The sequence below is a fragment of the Cebus imitator genome, unplaced genomic scaffold (assembly GCF_001604975.1).
Source record: "Cebus imitator isolate Cc_AM_T3 unplaced genomic scaffold, Cebus_imitator-1.0 Scaffold15, whole genome shotgun sequence".
In the NCBI taxonomy this organism is placed as follows: Eukaryota; Metazoa; Chordata; class Mammalia; order Primates; family Cebidae; genus Cebus; species Cebus imitator.
The window spans coordinates 11846614-11865184 of NW_016107330.1; the positions used below are offsets into that span (position 1 = coordinate 11846614).

The following is an 18571-nucleotide window of genomic DNA, read 5'->3' on the forward strand; positions in this document are numbered from 1 at the left end:
GTACTGTAGACAGAAACCACATGCTCCCATTCCACAGATGGAAAGGGAGGCTCAAAGAGGCTGGGCGGCTTATCTGATCTCACCCAGCCAGTGGGGTGGGGCCAGAGGGAGAATACAGGCTCCTGACTTCCCATACAAACGACAGACCCCCGCTCCCCGGCTCATAGCAACCTAGTTCCTGGGTGACTTGGTACCTTGGTCCTCTTGCCTGCCCCTGGGATGGAACGGGCTGGAATCCTCTCCTTTGCACACTGGGAGAAAATGAGTTCAGGGAAACAGGCGAGGGGTCATCCTGACACAGCAGTGGCAGGGCAGAGAACTGTGCCAGGTGGTTCCTCATTCCAGGCTGGTGGGTTCAGCCTGCCCCTCCCTTGTATGCCCCATTGGCTTTTGGGGAAATGCAAACTCCTCAGCCTGCCATTCAAGGCTGATTTGTCCCTACACACGCCTCCCATGAAGCCAACCCAGTGTCCACATGACCACCTCCCGCCCTTGCCCACGCTGTAGCTGGCCACGCCTCCACGCTGCCGCCGCTCCTCCTCTTGCTGTGCAACTTGTAATCCTATCCCTAGAGGCATCATCATTTACTGAACACTTACTATGTGCCAGGCAAGGCCTCCTCAAAGCGGAAACTTGCTCAACTCACCTGATGGCAGCCATGCCAACTACCTTGGAAATGTGAAGTTATGGAAAAAATTCTCAGACCCTCAAAACACTAAAGAAAAAGGCTTATTTTTTTTTCTGGCTGTAGAGAAATATTTGATATTTTTAAAAAAGATTTTTCTCCAGATTTGTCTGGTGTTTGCTTTTCCTTCAGTGTGTCTCTGTAGGTTTCTCCGAGTGCAGCTTTACATTTTTCAAAGCAGCTCCCAGCCAGTATGTCTGGCCCCACAAACAACATCCCCAGGGAGGTGGGCAAATAAAAGCTTGTCATCCTGTTCTAAGGAGAATGAGGCACAGAGAAGGCAGGTGACTTGTTCAAAGTCACACAGCAGAGACTGGACTTGGCATCCTGAGGACTCCTAATCTGTGTCCTTTTAGACCCAGCAGAATGCCCAGGATAAGCTGGGCACTGCCCTCAGTGTTTGCTTACATTCGCCTTCTTATTCCTTAAAACATACCTATCAGGCAGGCACTTCCTAGATCAAGAAACAGACTCAGAGGGAGAGAGGAACTCGCCCCAAGTTGTATGACTGCTCAGTGGCAGTGGCAGAATTTGAACTCGGGTCTGCTTCCTCCAAATGGGAGCCCAAGGGAGGGTGGCCTCGGTTGGGCAAGTCACCTTCTCTCTTTGAGCCTCACCTCCTCATCTGAGACGTGGCACTGGGCTGTGGCAGGGACCGCAGGACCAGCTCGTCTCTGTGTCCCAGTGCCTGTCACGGTCCCCAGGATCCACTACATGCTCATTAAATGCTTAGTGAGTAGGCAGATGAGGTCGCTCCCATTGTGCCAGTGCAAAGCAGGAGTATCACGTTTTGTTTCCTTTCTTCCAGTAGGAAAGGCTGGAATCCCAGTGGGACCTTTCTGTTTTGGGGTGTCTCCCCACCAGCACCCCTCTGCCTCTTTTTCCTTCTTCCTCTTTGAGTCATCACCTGCCTGACAGTGCCAGTCTTTAGCCCTAAATATAGAGCACATTTTGAGGCATAAAATGTCCACAAATGTGAACGGTAGCTGCAGCCCCCTGCCCTTGGGCCCCCCTCTTCCTAGGCTGACCTCAGGGTGGCTGCCCCAGGAAGCCCCAAGTCTGGTGACCCCTGCTTGGCCCTAGTGTGGATCCAGAGGCTGCACTCTGCAGGAAGTCCTCAGCCTGGGCCCCAGGTGCCCACACTGCCACCAGAGTCAAACTTCCTTTCCTTATTGGCACAGGGCTGCCACCACACACCTCTGACTTCCCTCATCCCACAGCCAGGCTGAGCTGCCTCCCAGAGCTGGAGCTGGGCCCAGAGAGGGAAAATGACTTGTCCGGGCCACACAGCCAGCAAGAGGCAGGGCCAGCCTTGGACAGGGAATCAGCACTCTGGCAGGCTTGGCGTGAGTGCTGAGGAAGCGTGGTGGAGCTGGGAGCCCCTCACTGCCTGCCATCTAGCATGTCTGCCCCAGAGGCCACACCTAAGCCCACAGAAGCACCTCTCCACCATGCCAGTCTCTCAGAGGCAGAGGGTGCCAGGGCAAGCCTGGCAGAGGTCCTGCCATGCCAGGAGGTGAGCAGAGAGTGCTGAGGACTCCCCTTCCTTCACACCAGCTGGCCCCCAGCCTTGCTTGGAGGACATAGCAGAAACTGGGGCCTGGCAATGCCTCTAGCAAAAATGGAAAGGAAAGGGAACCTCAGAGCTGCTTGGAGCCTGAGCTGGGGCCTGTCCTGTCTTGGGAAGGACCTGCAGGACAGCACCTTCAGGGGCAGCCAAGGAGCAGCCTGGGGAGAGGCTCCCCTGACATCCAGGTAGGTGTGTGCACGGAGGGGAGGCAGGAGAGGAGGGTCCACTGAGAGGGAAGTGCTAGGCAGTTTCCCCGGATTCTTAGGGTCAGCCACGCTGGGTTCACATGAATCAGAAAAGAGGGAGGAAGGGGAGACTGCTGGGGATGGTCGGGGGCCTCCACTCCCCCCCACCCCCCGCTGGGTGATGAAGCGTTCACATCCCACACGCAGGAAGCTGATGTCATGCATGCGTGTGTGCACCCATGATGGCCCGGGTGTGGGTGGGTGCGTGTGCATGTCTGCCAGGTTCATTTTTAAGGGCGTAGGGCTTCCTTGTGTTCTTCCTGCATGCGCATGTACCATGTGTGCACCCTGGAGGAGATAATGGAGGCAGACAACAGCGGACAAGGGCTTCTGAAGAGGCTCTTCTCCTTGCTGACAACCTCCGTCTCTCTGTGTGTACACATGTGCTAGCATCTGGATGGTGTGTCTCTCAGTGTTTGGGTGTCAGGCAGAGTCAAGGGCAGGGGTCTTGGCCTGGGTGTGCCTGTGTGTTCCTGTGTCTGGGTCTCGGGGTATTTGTCAGTCAAACTGTATTTGCATTTGTGTCTGGCCGTGCTCAGGTCTCGGTTGTTTGCACAGCACGTGCAGCTGCTCAGCAGCCTCTGACAACCAGGACAAAGGCCTCTGCAGACAGACGGGCGGTCCAGAAGACAGACCTGCCCCAGGAGTCCTCAAAGGGCCCCTTGGCCCCAGAACTTCACAGAAAGGCAGGGGTAGGGCCAGGTGAGAGGGAGGTGGAGACCCTGCTGTGAGAGCCTGGGGCCTGGGTGGCAGAGACCCCTCTCTCCAACACGCCAAAGAGGCTCTGCTGCCCTCCAAGAGGCCAAAGGAAGAATCCTTCTTGTCTCCTAAGGGTGGAGGGTGGTTACAGCCAGGAGAAAGGCCTCCTGAGACCCCCTGCCAGACAGGCACCTTGGGAAGAAGAGAAGAGGAGAGGGCTTTGCCCAAGGAAGCTGGGAAGGTCCCAGAGTGGGAGCCGCATCATGGTGCTCCATGGGACGACCCTCCCTCCATGGGAGGGGCCACAAGGCGAGCCTAGGACTCTGAACCCTCTCTTCAACCTGACCCAGCTTCCAGCCACAGGCACCCTCCCCTCCTGGCAGCGAAGGGGGGAAGGTCTGCATGGACCACTCCACTATGGAGTTCACTCTTCCTCCACCCCACCGCTGTGGAGATCCGCTCCGATCAAGAGTCAGAGAACCACAGCTCTAGACCTGGCTGAAGGTGACTAGGTGACCTCAAGCAGTTCATTTAGCCTCTCTGAGCCTCAGTTTCCTCATCTGTGTAACGGAGGCTTCAGCCCCTACCTGGAAATACTGCCGGGAAGGGGGAAATTGCTCCTGCCACCTGAGGATTAATCATTACCCTGGAACGCTTCCCAAGGCCGTCAAGGAACACTCGCCCCTTGCCAGATGCTCCTGCTGTGGAGGGCTCTCAGAGTGAGGCTGAGGTCCTGGACAGGGGAATGGGGGACCCCCAAGGCCAGCTGGACCTGGCCACTGCCTCCCCACTCAGCCACAGCCCTCAGGGCCTTGTGCCAGTCCAGAAGCCCATCCAGGGACACCTTTGGCCAATGTTCTGTTTCATGTGCAGGACAACCCTCCTCAATGCCCCGACCATAGTGTGCCCAGACACCCTCAGGAAGGAGGGACCGCTGCCTGTGCCCGGGTGCGGGGGAGGGGGGGCCCGGAGCCTCCTGCCAGCCTCCTATGGGAAGGAAGTGGTGCCATCTCACCCCATTGTCTTTCTCTCCTACTTCCACCTGGCTGGCTTCCCTCAGTGCCCCTCCTGCCTGCCGCCCAAGGGGCCTGACCTCTGACTTGGCAGGGAGGGGAGTAGAGCCCAGGGACAGAGGCCAATGCGCCCTGTTAGTGGTGGGTGTTCTTCCTGACCCCACCACCAGGCCTTTGCTATAACCCCAACAAGGACTCCGAGGGCACGCACAGACCAGGGTCTGTTAGGGTAGGGAGGGGGCTGCTCACCTCCGGAGACTGCGTGTGTGCGCGCGGGTGTGTGTACACAAGGTTTCTTCTCCAAGCCCAGGCGCCCTGCAGCTGGCACCAAACCCTGAAGGGCGCGGAAACCGCCCCGTGAATTCCCACTGAGTCCTCAGATCCTGCCGAGGCAGGGGAGGCGACGAGGGGGCGCCCAACTGCGTGACGCGTGTGCCCTGCTCTGCCGCGGGTCAGGGACGGGGGCGGGGGAATGCGCCCTGTCTCTGGGGATGCAAGGACACCACTACCCTCCCCACTCAGGGTCGTTGATCTGAGGCCCCCACTTCCCTCCTCTGAGGACAGGAGCGCCTCCCCCTGGGGGGCGCTAGGGCTTGGGCCCCTCCCCAGGGATGGAGGAAACGCGCCCACTTCCCACAGTCCCTCCTCTAAACCCCAAATGTCCTCACCTGGGGTGGGCGGAAAACCAGACTCCTGACCCACCCAGGGGGGTGGGACCAGAGCCCCCTGGCTGCGGCCTGGACCAAGTCCCCCAGGCTGGGGGTTCGGCCGACCCAGCCCAGGCCTCCCCCACTTTTCCAGCCGCTGTCAAGCCCTGCTGCCCTCACCCCTCACCCCTGGAGACCCAGGTCCCCCGCGCGTTCGCCCCCACCCTCCGTCCTGGCCGCCCGTGCGGGGTCTTGGCTGCGGGCTGACGGGAGCCCGGACACCTCCGTCCCTTTCTCCTTTCCAGGGCCGCAGCCCCAGCGGGGCGCACTCACCGCGGGCCTGGGCCGGGGGCGTCCTGGGCTCGACACTCCGGTGCCCGCGGCCGCCGCTGCAGCTCTGCTCCTACGCGGCCGGCGCTCGCCGCCGCCGCCGCAGTTCGGGGAGGGGGATGTCACGTGACCACAGAGCGCTCTTTCCCCGGCGCCGCTCCCCCGTCACTGCGGAGCCCGAGCCGCGGGCGCGGGAGCAGCGGGGAGGCCCCAGCCCTGCCGACCCGCCGCCCCGCCCCGACGCGCCGCAGGTCCCGGAGGAGGGCTCTCGGTGCCATTTTACAGGTGGGGAAACTGAGGACCAGAGCGGGGCAGGGACTGGCTCCGGGTTACACAGCTAGACAGTGGCAGGACCTGGGCGAGAGTTCAGCGGTTCAGGCAATAGCACATGCTCCAAGGGGACAGGGACAACTTCTGGAGCAAGTGGAGACGTCTGGTTAGGTGGTGGCCACAGCACCCATGGGCTCCGCTTGTCTGTAGGGGCGGGAGGCTTCGCTGGGCGAGGAGGCTGCTACGCCCTGGCTAACTCCCTCCTCACCCGGACGCCTGGTGAGCTTCCTGGCAAAGGCCACGCGGTGACCCTCGCCAGCCCATTCGCGGCTCTCGGACTTTCTGCCTGGACTGGGCAGCTCGTCCCCGCCCAACCTAACCTGGGTCCAGGGCGTGGGTGGGGAGGGGAGTCGGGGGCCAGGAGGAGAGTGGGATCAAGACGAGAGTGAAAACCCAGGCACAGAGTGGACGCAGACATCACCTCAGCCTGACTTCCAAGGCCCTGGGAGAGTTAGACTTGCCCCAAGTCCGCAGCAAGTGAGCGGCCTGCCCACTTGAGTCCCCTCTTGGATGGTCAGCAGAGCCTGAGGCTCCCGCGCCCCACTCCCCACCAAGGGGAGCCTTCACCCACACCTCTTCCTGTTCACTGAGCTTCCTCCCAAGGGACAGCCCACATGAAGCAAAGAAACACTCAGTGAGTCTGCAAGGCCAGAGCTGCAGGGACAACGGGCGAGGGTATGGTTGGTGCCTCCAAGGTCATGAACTCATCACAGAACATTCATGTTCCAGGGGGATCGCTGAGATATCTGGATCTCACCCCAATGTTCTAAGAACTGGGAAAACAGGCTGCAAACGGTACAAAGACAAAGCTCCGTTTCAGTCGTTTGGAATTTGTGGGTCAAGCCGACAGGGTCCTCCAAGGTTAGCATGTCCAACAGGCCCACTTGACAGATAAGATTTAGGGAGGAGAAAGTCCAAGTCATGTACTCAATGTATTTCCTGGGCATCTGCTGTGTGCTTAAAACCACAACTGTCACTCCCAGTTCCCGCTATTTTCCCGGCTACATGGGCTGCATTTCATAAAAGATCTGAGGTCTTCAACAACCCTTACATCAGCCTCTGGAGGATCTGAGATACACAGGTCTCCAGGTTTTTAGCCCCACAGGAGCCAGGGACCAGATCCATGTTTCCCGGCAAGACGCTCACCCAGCGGAGAAGCGGTAAGGGGAACAGCAGGAAATGCCCCGCCCTCATCCTACCCACCCACATGTGAAAGGGCAGAGGGGAAGGTGGGAAATCAGGCACTTGTTCTTTCCAGCCCTCTGTGTTTGAGTTCTCCCTCCTGCAAGCTTCCCCAGCTGTGTGTGGCAAAGAGACCCCTGCCCAGGGGGGTTTCTCAAACTTCTGAGAGCACAGGAGCGATCTGTGGACGCAGATTCAGATTCAGTGGGCCTGGAGTCTGAGCTTGTGCAATTACAATGAAGCTTCGCGGCATTCATTGCAGGCGCCGCCCGGCCGCAGACATCCTGAGCAGCACTGGTAGAAACAAGGCAAGTTGTCAGGACAAGAGGAAGACTCCTGCAGCATCACAAGCTCAATCAGGGCCCACCTGACCCCAGGAGCCCTTTGATTTTCTGGCTATGAATACACCAGGACTACATAGTTGGCTCAAACAGTGTAATGAAAAGGGAAGAAGTTGAATGAGGCTGGCCAAGGTGCTTCGGGGGATGGTACGGAAAGCTGTGTGGGGTAGCAACTGCTCCAGACAGGTATGTCCTGCAGGGCTCTGGTCCTGGGAGATGCTTGGTGAAACAGATCCTATTTAGGAAATGCCAGCTGAATGCCTATAGACCTTCAAGGGCAGCATGTACTGGAGCTGGCTCATCTACAGCAGGGGCGGGGCTTGCAGATCTCAGAAGTGCACGGATTCCAGGATCCTTTGAAACACCACCTCTCTACCTATCCTTTGGCTTTTTTATGCATTGCTCCTTGAATTCAATTCGGAACACAATCTCAATGCTGCTTCTGGCTTCCCTAAGTCCTGTTCGAAAAGGGCCCCTTTCTTCTCCATGCTGTAAGACAAGACCTTCAACTCTAGCCAGGCATTGCTGATGACTGCTGATCCCAGAGTGCTGAGCATCCCACCTGAGCTGGAGGGAGGGGGGCGGATGAAAACTCTGGAGATGCAGAAATGCAGCCAGCCAAGGAGTACAGCTGTGTGACCTCCTTCATGGTCCCATAACCTTTTGGAGTCTGGGCTTGCAGACTCCAAGGCCCCTAAGAGCCCAAGAGCCTATTAGCGTGGGGGTACTGAATGTCCCCGACCCTGACTGAGTAGACCAAAGAATGAAGGCTCTTCTGTGCCAGGCATCTCTACTTCTTCTTTATAATCAAGGAGCTTTTCAATTACAGCATTTTCCCCTTTACAGAAAATCTCCCTCAATGCAAGAGGCCTATATAATCTCCCATGTATCCTGGGGGGCACCATTCTGAGACTGTGAGGGCCCCTGGCGAGGAGGCAGCACGTGCTGTAGGGGGCTGGGCACAGAGCCTGGCATGGAGCCTAGCTACTGAGGGGGAAGATTGGACAAAGGCCCCGGAGCTTTGCTTTCCCTGCCCTATTTCAATCCAAACCACTCAGGACTGACCACTCATGCATGGCTGCCTCTGGGCACAAGCCTTGTCTCAGACACTTAATATGCTGCGACCCAGCCACCATCTCTGTGCCCCTGATCACCGAGAAATGAAAGCTAGCTTTCAAAATCTGGCATCCAAGAAGGCTGGAGAATGAAAACATGGGTGGCACCACAGTCAACTCCAAACAATGCATGAGGCTGTGGGTGGGGGAGGGGGGAAGGGTCCTAAAATGAGAATGATGTGTCTTGGAAATAACTCCCTATCACTGCCCACCCACTCCTTCCCAGTCAGATCAAACGGGAGAAAAACTAAGATAGGGACGGCACACTAGAGCAAGTAGGGAAACCAGACTCCAAAGGAGCAAGTCCTCAAGGTGTGCTGTCCATGGAGCAGCAGGTAAGGTCTAGAACAGGCCGGCAAGGAGGGTAGGCTTCAGGGGCAGCTTGGAGCAGAGGACAGTTCCACTCTAAGCAGAGCAAGACAGGATGAAGAGTGGCAGTCGGCACCATGGCACATGCATCAGGGAAGGACCATAGGCCCCCGTCTGGGTGGGAGGCTGCCAAGCTGGTGCAGCAGACATGGCAGAGACTACTGGGAGACCCACCCTGGGGTTAAAGGTCCGTGGATCATGAATGTGAACAGTTAGGAAGTCCCTGTTTTGAGGACAAATAAAAAAAGCCTGAAGGTGGGGACAGGACTGGTCAAACCAAAGAAATAACAAGAGCTCTTCCCCAAGGGGCCACGGGAGAACTTCTAACAGATTCCAAAGTAGTCGTTCATTATTCCTTACTGAGAACAAATCATGTGGGCCACTGTAGGAATACAGTGGTAAGATGGCCAGAGTCCTGCTCTCAGGGAGCTACAACACTCTAGCACTAATTAGGCTGATTCACTTGGTGGGGATGGAGTGGTTTTAGGTGCAGACATAAAATCCAGCCTGGCCCTAACTCTGGCTTCCAGTACGAGAAATAAACAACGCACTCTAGTTCCAGAATTGCAGACAATGTTCTAGCATGACCTGGGGCCTCTTTCTTCTACAGAGTCAGAGACATGCTGTGGATGAGTGAGAAGATGCTACAAAAACTCCAGACACAAACCAACCAAAGAGGCAGCTCAGAGACTAATACAACATGAGAAGTCCTGAGAGGTATCCTGTTTGGTGGCTTTCCAAATGTACTGCCTGGAGCTTCCTCAAGGGAGTGGGTGGGCGTGGGAGGAGCCCCCATTATCTCCTTCCACAGAGTTCATGTTTGACAACTTCTACACATCCCACTTCCTTTCAGAGAGAACACTGAGGCTCAAAGGGGAACAGACTTGTCCAGGATCATAAAAGGAACCGGTTGCAGTTTAGCATTCCCTCGGTTACAAAACACCAGAGCACCAGGGAAAGGAAAACCCAGATACCACTGTGCAGAGGCCAGTGTGCCAGCAGGCAACAATCCAACCTAGGCAGTGGCTGCCTCGGCCTCTTGGCCTCCCTGGAGTGTGTGCCCCACTTCCTGTGGCTGAGGGCCTGCCTTGCCTGGCAGCACTAATGCAGATCTGGAATTCAAGCTGCCATTCCAGCTGCTGTTATAAGGCTGGCTCCCTCCCTGCCCGAGAGCAATTTCACTTCAAAGGCCCTCCAAGTCCTTGAAAGCAGGGTTTTTTTTTTTTTAAGCATGTTGGGGAGAAACAGATGATGCCCTCTATTTGAGATCAATACAGTAATTATGTTGGACAAGCTCTCAGGGCTAACTTCAGGGGGAATTCACAGCCTCATGAATGAGGAGTGTGAAAGCACACAGAATGAGAAGGACCAGCGTGCCCCATGCCCCACTCCCACTTGTGGGATGCAGCCCATTCCTCAGTATGATCCCCTTCTGCAGCAACCTTGGTCTGGCCTCTGCTGGGTAAGACACAGCAGAGGCTCAATCCATTACAAGCTGGTGCAAGTCCCAATTCTAATGTCAAACCAGGTCAAGCACGGTGGCTCACAGCTGTAATCCCTGCACTTTGGGAGGGCGAGGTGGGCAGATCACTTGAGGTCAGGAGTTCAAGACCAGCCTGGCCAACATGGTGAAACCTCATCTCTTTGGGAAGCTGAGGCACAAGAATCGCTTGAACCCAGGAGGCGGAGGTTGCAGTGAGCCAAGATTGTGCCACTGCACTCAAGCCTGGGTGACAGAACAAGACTCAATCTCTAAAATAAAAGTCAAACCAATGTCACTTTGAAGAGGTCATACAACTCCTGGCAAGCCACAATGAATTCTGCAACCTCCTCTTTCCTGAAATCTAGTGGGGCTCAAAGAGATCAGATCCTTAAACCTCACCATATGCAGAAATCTCACATGGTTTATTTGATAAGAAGTGGTTCTATCATTTGTTGGGGGAGGGGAGACGTAAGAAATACCTGTTACATGTACTCTACCCTTGAATGATATTCCTCACTAAGTATCACCAGATAAATAAATAATGAAAAACCACAATTCTCAGACCAGGAAGTGACCTGAGTGCCAGCCACAGGCCTCTGCATGGCTTTGCTTCCAGTGCCCACAGAGCCCTGCCTCATAGGCTCAAGACATCTGTTCCTGATGTTCTTTACAATGACAATCAAAACAACTGAAGCTGCCCCTTTGGGGCAGAAACTGCCTATCACCAAGACATAAATCTTCAACATGCATTCTAAGCGTGTTTCAAATACCTTTCAACATGACCCTGCAAACAACACCGAACTGATAAGCATTGGCTTCATTACCCTTACGGGCCAGGAGGAAAGATTTAAGTAACAGGATGCTCAAACACCTGTCTAGTTATCATTTGAACTGAAAGGGCTTGAAGTAAAAGGTAGTTTCTAAAGTTCTCAGAGAAGACACTCCAGGTAGCTTGGCTAGGTAGTTTGTTACAAGACCTGTTTTTGAAGACTTGCAAGAGATTTCCACAGCATTTCCTCAGAAAGGCTACAGTTTTTCTAAAAACAAAAATAATATAAAGCCTTTTACCTTAACAGTATTATTGCTTAATCCTCTGAATGTAGTAAACAAAAACAGCAAATACTGCCATTTTTAGAGATGAAAAAACTAAGGTAAAGCAGGATTAAGTAACTTTGCTTAGTTACAAGGTCAATGGTGAAATTATCTGTAACACAGGTGGTCCAAATTCTATAGCTTCACACTTTCAACACTTGCCTACGTTTATGTGCTATCCGGATAGCCAGCAGGCTCCTCAGCCCAATGAACAGCCAGAATGGAAAAAAACCATCAAGGTTTGGGATATATGCGATGGAGAAGTGGTTTTCCGTCTTCCAACAAGACTGTCTACCTGGCACACAGGACCTAACACAGAAATGTTGCTCAGGGTAACCAATGAAGTGCTACCTACCATTTTACTAATGTTCATAATTTATACTTTAATGAAAAACAGAGGGTTCCAATAATGTTGATAATCAAATCCCCAGCCAGTATTTCTGCCCATAGAATGTCTAGATGGGTGGATGGGCAGGGGGTTAGTGATTCCAGCTTTCAGAATTATAAACGTTGCTGTTGACAAAACCCCGTACCCTGGGGTGGGGTCGGGAGTATGGGGTGTTATCATAGAGGTGAAAAATCTTTTTTTTTGTGACAGGGTCTCACTCTATTGCCCAAGCTGAATGCAGTGGTGTGATCACAGCTCACCACAACCTCGACCTCTTGGGGTCAAGCAATTCTCCTGCCTCAGCCTCCTGAGTAGCTGGGACCACCAGCATACCTGGCTAATTTTTTTTTTTTTTTTTTGTAGAGATGAAGTCTCACTATGTTGCTCAGGCTGGGAAAATCTTCTTAAAATGAAAAAATGCTGCCTTTTAGTCTGCATGCACCCTGTTCGCAGTCCCCTGCAACACTGAGTAAGCTGAGGACTGAAATGGCCCAGAGAAAGGATGTGATTCTATAACAGGAAAGACAGGCTTTCCTCCCCACTTCACTTCAGCAGTTTGTTTAGACAGAGATAAATCATCCCTTGGGTTTTTACAACAGGTCATTCAACCTGAGCATTAGATTCCAATATTAACCAGAGTCTGATGGACAGATAAATCTATGATCACATGGACCAACCAAAAGGACATTTAAAATAACTGAAAAATTCACTCTGGATTATGATTCCACTGAAGTAAAGGGACACTCATATCTTTTTAATTTGGCAGGAAAGTAATTCTAAACAATAAAGTTCATAAATACACAGAAAGATACTTATTCCCCAGGGAATGAAGACATCCAAATGCAGCCTGTATTTCAGTTAATGGCAACAATTTGTACTAGTGTAGTATGTTGTACACATCAGTTTGAGATCAAAGAATGGTCAGAAATATAAAGAGGAAAAGACTGAAGCCTCATAATACCTCATACAGGAGACTGATCTAATACAAAGTACACATGCATGGCATTAGAACCCCAACAGAAGGTGTCTCTGCACTTTTCACAGTCCAGAAGGCAAATGGACTCCATCTATTTGTAATTACAGATGAAATGAGAATTGGGCTTTAGGTTATACCTTTACCCTGTACAAAATGAGAAGGGTGACAATGCAAAGCCATTTAATACAAGCATATGCTTCTTAGCAACTCTGCCTCCCATGTGTGGGAGAGGCACATACTCAGGGTTTCTAAGAGCACGGGAGTGGCCTGTGGATGCAGACTCTGCTTCAGCGGGTCTAAGGTCTGAGCTCCTGCCTTTGTAATAAGGCTTCATAGTGTCACTGGAGCTGCTGGGAGGCAGACACTTTGAGCAGTGCTGGCAGAACAAGGCAGCAGGAGGTTGTCGGAGCAGGAGTTAAGACGACCCTGAGCCGAGTGCAGACTCCTGCAGCCTCACCTGCTCACTCAGGGCCAGCCTCACCCCTGGGCAGATATAATAAATAAACCAGTACCAGAGTAGGTACTGGCCTGAAAGATTTACAAAAGGCTGTTATTTTGTACCACTGCAGGAGGAAAAAATGCCCAAGTAACAAATTTTAAAACTGTTATCAATAGCAAATTGGGGAAAATGTTATCAGATTTCTGGGGGCTACTAACATGTTTATGTCAATCCCCAAAAAGAAGCTTCTCTGGCCAACAAGCTTCTCTGTAAGGAAACGGAAGCAGCTTCATCAAGCATTGTGCAAACTTTTACAGAAGTCTTTACCTTGGGAAAGAATAAGTTTGTGTTATTACTTTTAGGCTCCTGCATTCATTTCTTTGGAGCTAATAAAACAATGAGATCTGAAAATCAGGATCCATCAGCTCAACTTGAAGTCCTTCCCCTGTGTCAACGCAAAGGCCAGAAGAGATGGTCCCTTAGTGCCGCTCTAACCTTCCCCCACAGGCTCATTACAGACCCCCTGCCTCCTCAGGGGGCACAGACTGAATACATCAGAAATACAGAGGGGAAACACAAACACGAAGTTAGAATCTTACCAAGCAGCCACAATTACGCTGATAAAAGGAGCTATTCAAAAGGGATGCTGCCAAGGTTACCGGGTCTCAAATCAAAATCTGCCTCCCCATCCATTATCTGAGTTTGAATTTTCATGAAAGGGGGGAAAAGCCTTGCACAAACCCAAGGCCAAGAAAAGTGCTAACAAGAGAGATGCCTAAGCTAGCATCTCAGCCACAGACATGTACATACGTACTCAACAGAGGGAACTTTATTTTTGAGGAAAAACTCCCGTCTTAAGTTCAATTTTTAAAAATCCTTCAATATTCTTAAGAATATTGCTTCGGTTAGGTGTTGTTAAGAATGATAATCCTGAGTTGGATGAACAGCACATCCCATCCATATATTATTTTCCTTTTTAAAACAATGATCTGAAAGATCCTCTCAGGGCATTTTGGAAGAATGCTTTCAAAAAGGGAACTGAGGTCCAAGAAACAGTGACATGGAGGATAGGAAGAACAAATGTTATAGAAACCTTGTGTTTTCCGAATATACTTTAGTCTGATTTACTCTTCTGATAGGTAGTTAGATTTTTTTTTTTTTTCCAAACGTGCCAGGTACATTTTCCCACTTTTGAATAACAGCAAAACCGGAGGAAGATGCTTTCACAAATGTTCTCCATCCTTTCTGAAATGCACCAAAGCAAAAAGCCTCTGAAGTCAAAAACTGAGACACAATTCCTTGCTCATTGCAGGAGACAGCAGGTGCCCCCTCCTTTACCCAACACCAAGAGACAGACGGCCGGGCAGGTGTGGGCAGGTGGCGCTGCAGCGGACATGCAGAGGAGTCTAAATCTGAAGACACTTTTCCACACCTAGGACAAGTTCTTCACTTTCATGCTTTATTGAAAGTAGAATATGAATCAAAGACAGGCATTGGTAAGCAGGTTATGTCTCTAAAATTACTTTTCGTTCAGAGCAGAATGTTGTCCCATCTACTGTGGTACAATCCTTTATGGACCAATGCATCTGGTATGAGCCTCAAGCAAGGAAATATAACAGAACTTTATTCCCTCCCACGACTATAAATCTGGTATGTAAACATGATTTACTGTTACTGCTACTAAACTTGTTCTGTCTTTACTTGCCCCCTCCCACCCACCACCCCCTTAAATATAAAATTGGAAACATTTCCTTCAAGTCTGATGTCCGTCAGTGCAATCTGCTTTATTTGACATAAGGCATTTGGGACAGTCACTTTTGAATGGATCTGCCTTTTGGAAGGGGCATGTAATGGTTTAATTCTTAAATCCACCTTTGTTTAATGCCCTAACATGTCAAACTCCTCTTCCCCTCTGGTCATTTCTTAGCAGTCAGCAAGTATTCAAAGATTAATGTCCAAGAAGACCAGTACCTGGGAAAAGAAACACACATGGAAGGATAGTTGTGAACTATAGATTAAAAGTTCATAGATTCCATTTACCAAGAACACATCATCAACAGGGAACATCCAACTTAATAAATGAATACAGCAGCAGCTTTGTGTTGGAGGATAAGAAAAAATATCAGCAGACTCCAGGCTCTCTGCTAAATCACATTTCTGTTGAAAGACATGTACTTCCTATGTGCATCTTCACACAAGCTAACCAGATTTTATTGATGCTTTCATTTAATGGCTGTTTTTCTTTTTTGAGACAGTTTCACTCTTGTCACCCAGGCTGGAGTATAGTGGTGCAATCTTGGCTCACTGCAACCTCTACCTTCTAGGTTCAAGTGATTCTCCTGCCTCAGCCTCCTGAGTAGCTGGGATTACAGGCACACACCACCACGCCTGGCTAATTTTTGTATTTTTAGTAGAGACGGGGTTTCACCACGTTGGCCAGGCTGGTATCAAACTCAAGTGATCCACCCATCTCAGCTTCCCAAAGTGCTAGGATTACAGGCGTGAGGCCCCCAGCCTGGCCAATGACCATTTTTCATAAAGACATTTTTTTGCTTTGTTTTGACCCCATCAGGAGTCCCTCTGTAGTGGTAACATGCAGACAACAAAGCTGGGCGTAGAGGAAGACGTGAGGCTGGCCAATAGATTTGTCACGTATTTGCTTTAGCAAGGAACACCTGGTATGCGATTCAAACTCATTCCTTAGCAAAATCACAGCCTGTCATGGACTTTTGGAGTGACCCGCAAAGAATCAACACAGCAACAGTAAAATCCATAAATGTCAAAGGTCTGTATTTGATGACTTCTTGAATATTACTGGTGTGTGCAACTACATGGCCCAGATATAGTATGAGCACCACCATGTCCCCTCTTAAGGTAATAATCCAACAAATGCTTTAATGCTAAGTGGTTGATTACATCTTTTCACTGGACCTGATAAAATCTGGAAAATTCTTGTACCACTAATTCTTAATAGTTACATACAAACAGTTTAGCTCTAGGAGGGGACTCATAGGAAGAACTGAGGAAAGGTTAAAAATCAATCTCAAAATGCCACTAGCTAATTTCCCAACCTCCTATAAAATGAGAAAGGGAAGGCCAAATCGACATCTGGCAAGAAACAGTTCTAACACACAGGCCCCAGCTGAGGTCCCATCTGAGGCCTGAGTGTTGAAAAGATAATGAAGAAGCTTGAATAAGAAATGCATTTAACTGAAATTAATTTCAGTCATGAGACTCAGATTGGATTAAAATTTAAAATCAAATCACAGTCCTCGCTTTAATAGAAAATTACAGGATGACTCTGACATTCATGAACAAAACATGACAAATATAACTTACCTTTAAACCCTTCTTCTGGCATACAAACTGAAAAAAGAAAAAAAAAAAAAAAAGAATTCCAAATTGAAAAGATTGTCGTGACAGACAGTATAAGATCACTTCAATGCTTAAGGATAAGAGTTTAAAATAACTTTTGATTACCTTAGTCACTGTGTAATAATCATCTTTGAAGTTATGGATGTTATTAATCTGAGGACGGTCTTTTCTGTTTTTATCAAAGCAATACGTACGCATCATCTAAAAAGTCAAATACTGATAGGACTCAGTTTGCAACTAGAGCACACATGATGCACAACTCTAGGAGTGGCCTGGGGGAAAGCCATGTAACTGACTCCTGCGAAGTGGTCTCTCCCCTTCCTCTTCCCAAGTTCTGGAAGGAGTCGCTTTTGACTCATGTAGCAGCTCCTTCTATATTTAGCCTATTTCTAAATAACATGCTTACATTGCTATTTCATAATTTTGTTTTTATTTTTTGAGAGGGAGTCTAGCTCTGTCGCCCAGGCTGGAATGCAATGGCGTGTTCTTGGTTCACTGCAACCTCCGCCTCCTGGGTTCAAGCAATTCTCCTGCCTCAGCCTCCAGAGTAGCTGAGACTACTGGCACACATCACCACACCGGGCTAATTTTTGTATTTTTAGTAGAGACAGGGTTTCACCATGTTGACCAGCTGGTCTCCCAACTCCTGACCTCAAGTGATCCACCCGTCTCAGCCTCCCAAAGTGCTGGGATTACAGGCATGAGCCACCATGCCCGGGCTATTTCACAATTTTTCCTAAAATCTACTAACTTCCTCAGTGAATGATGCAAACAGCTCTTCTACTGCTTACACAGCCCCCACCCCCATCCCATCCTCCTGATGAAGTGGCATCTGTTGTTGTTAAGCCAGTCTCCAGTACTGGCATTATTGTTTACTCCATTAATACTGGTCACAGTTGAATGCTTGGTGCACCGTGATTATATTTCCTATGTGGTATGACTTGGTTTTTCTGAGCTTGGTAACTACTGCATTACTGATGTGTTTTATTTTCTCTGTATTTATCACCAGTCCACATATAAACTCTTAAAGACCTGTAACCTCTTGAAGGCAGTCTTCATCACTTCCACTTTTCCTTGTGGCATCCCTTCCTGAAGCTTGCATCCCACTGCTCCAATATGGATCAGGTATCTTCGCTGCCTGCTGAAGAACAGCAGTTCTGAGACTTCCTTTCACCATCTTCCAGGGCATCTGATCCTACGCTGATCCCCTATTTACTGGGTCCACTGTTCATTTCTTTCTTGATTTAATGTTTAAGAAGAACAAGAAGAACACATCCTCACACAGTATCTTGGCAGATGGTGCATGACAGATCAATCTTTTGAGGCCTTATGTATGTTCGAAGAGCCATCCGGTGTGAGAGTAGAATAAAGTCAGTTTAGTTACAGAATTCTAGATTGGAACTCACTTTCCCACAGGATCTTGTGGGCACTGCTCCATTATCTCGTCTTCCTGACTTCAACCTGTGAATTCGATTGGCTTTCCCTCTGTACTTCTAGAGGCTTTCATGACCCTCTTTATCCTTAGTTTTTCACTTACTGTAACAAACCCATGGTGTAATCGCTTTTTATTTCCATGAACTCTTTTCTATTCTCCAAATGTTCCTTTTATATAGTTCCTCTTGCTATTGTTTGTTTGCTTCCTATGCTATTTCCTTGATATCTCCTGGTATCAGGCTCTCATTCCTCAACTATCTGGCTGCTCATTTCTACCTAAGTATATGAGGTAGTAAAAAGATATCTGGGCAGGGCACGATGGCTCAGGACTGTAATCCCAGCATATTGGGAGGTCGAGACGCGTGGATCCCAAGGCCAGGAGTTCCAGAGCAGCCTGGCCAACAAAGTAAAACCCCATCTCTACTAAGAATACAAAAAACTAGCTGGGCATGGTGGTAAGTGCCTGCAGTCCCAGCTACTTGGGAGACTGAGGCAGAAGAATTGCTTGAACCTCAGAGGCAGAGATTGTAGTGAGCTGAGATCATGCCACTGCACTCCAGATTGGACGACAAAGCAAGACTCCATCTTAAAAAAAAGACGTCTGTGAAGTCCGGATATAAACAAAAGAAAAAAAAATCATGTCTGAAAGATCTGTTCAGTGGGCACTGGTGGGATTAACTGAAGGGTACCTGGGAGATGAACCAGCTTTTAAAAAAATACCAACAAGGCTGGGCACAATGGCTCACATCTGTAATACCAGCACTTTGGGAGGCCAAGATGGGCAGATCACCAGAGGTCAGGAATTCAAGACTAGCCTGGCCAATATAGCGAAACCCGGTCTCTACTAAAAATACAAAA

At 50.2% G+C, this 18571-nt stretch overlaps 2 protein-coding genes across 5 annotated transcripts in view; both read right to left on the reverse strand.

Annotated features, from left to right (window-relative positions):
• The window catches only part of LOC108288085 (RAP1 GTPase activating protein), a 74181-nt gene extending 68828 nt beyond the window's left edge, over nucleotides 1-5353 (reverse strand). The window contains exon 1 of one of the 4 annotated variants that reach the window (XR_005196588.1): nucleotides 5193-5353. The gene's annotated coding sequence lies outside the window, so the exon portion shown is untranslated. Of the gene's footprint in view, nucleotides 1-4461; nucleotides 4542-5192 lie in introns of those variants that run through there. The other 3 variants (XR_001818585.2, XR_005196587.1, XM_037730700.1) reach the window with 3 other exon arrangements.
• An 8686-nt stretch (nucleotides 5354-14039) lies between these two features.
• The window catches only part of USP48 (ubiquitin specific peptidase 48), a 113465-nt gene continuing 108933 nt past the window's right edge, over nucleotides 14040-18571 (reverse strand). The window contains exons 25-26 of the mRNA XM_017503250.2: nucleotides 16244-16270; nucleotides 14040-14875 (exon numbers count right to left, since the gene is read on the reverse strand). Coding sequence (XP_017358739.1) covers nucleotides 14853-14875; nucleotides 16244-16270 — 50 coding nt within the window. The 3' untranslated portion in view covers nucleotides 14040-14852. The remainder of the gene's footprint in view (nucleotides 14876-16243; nucleotides 16271-18571) is intronic.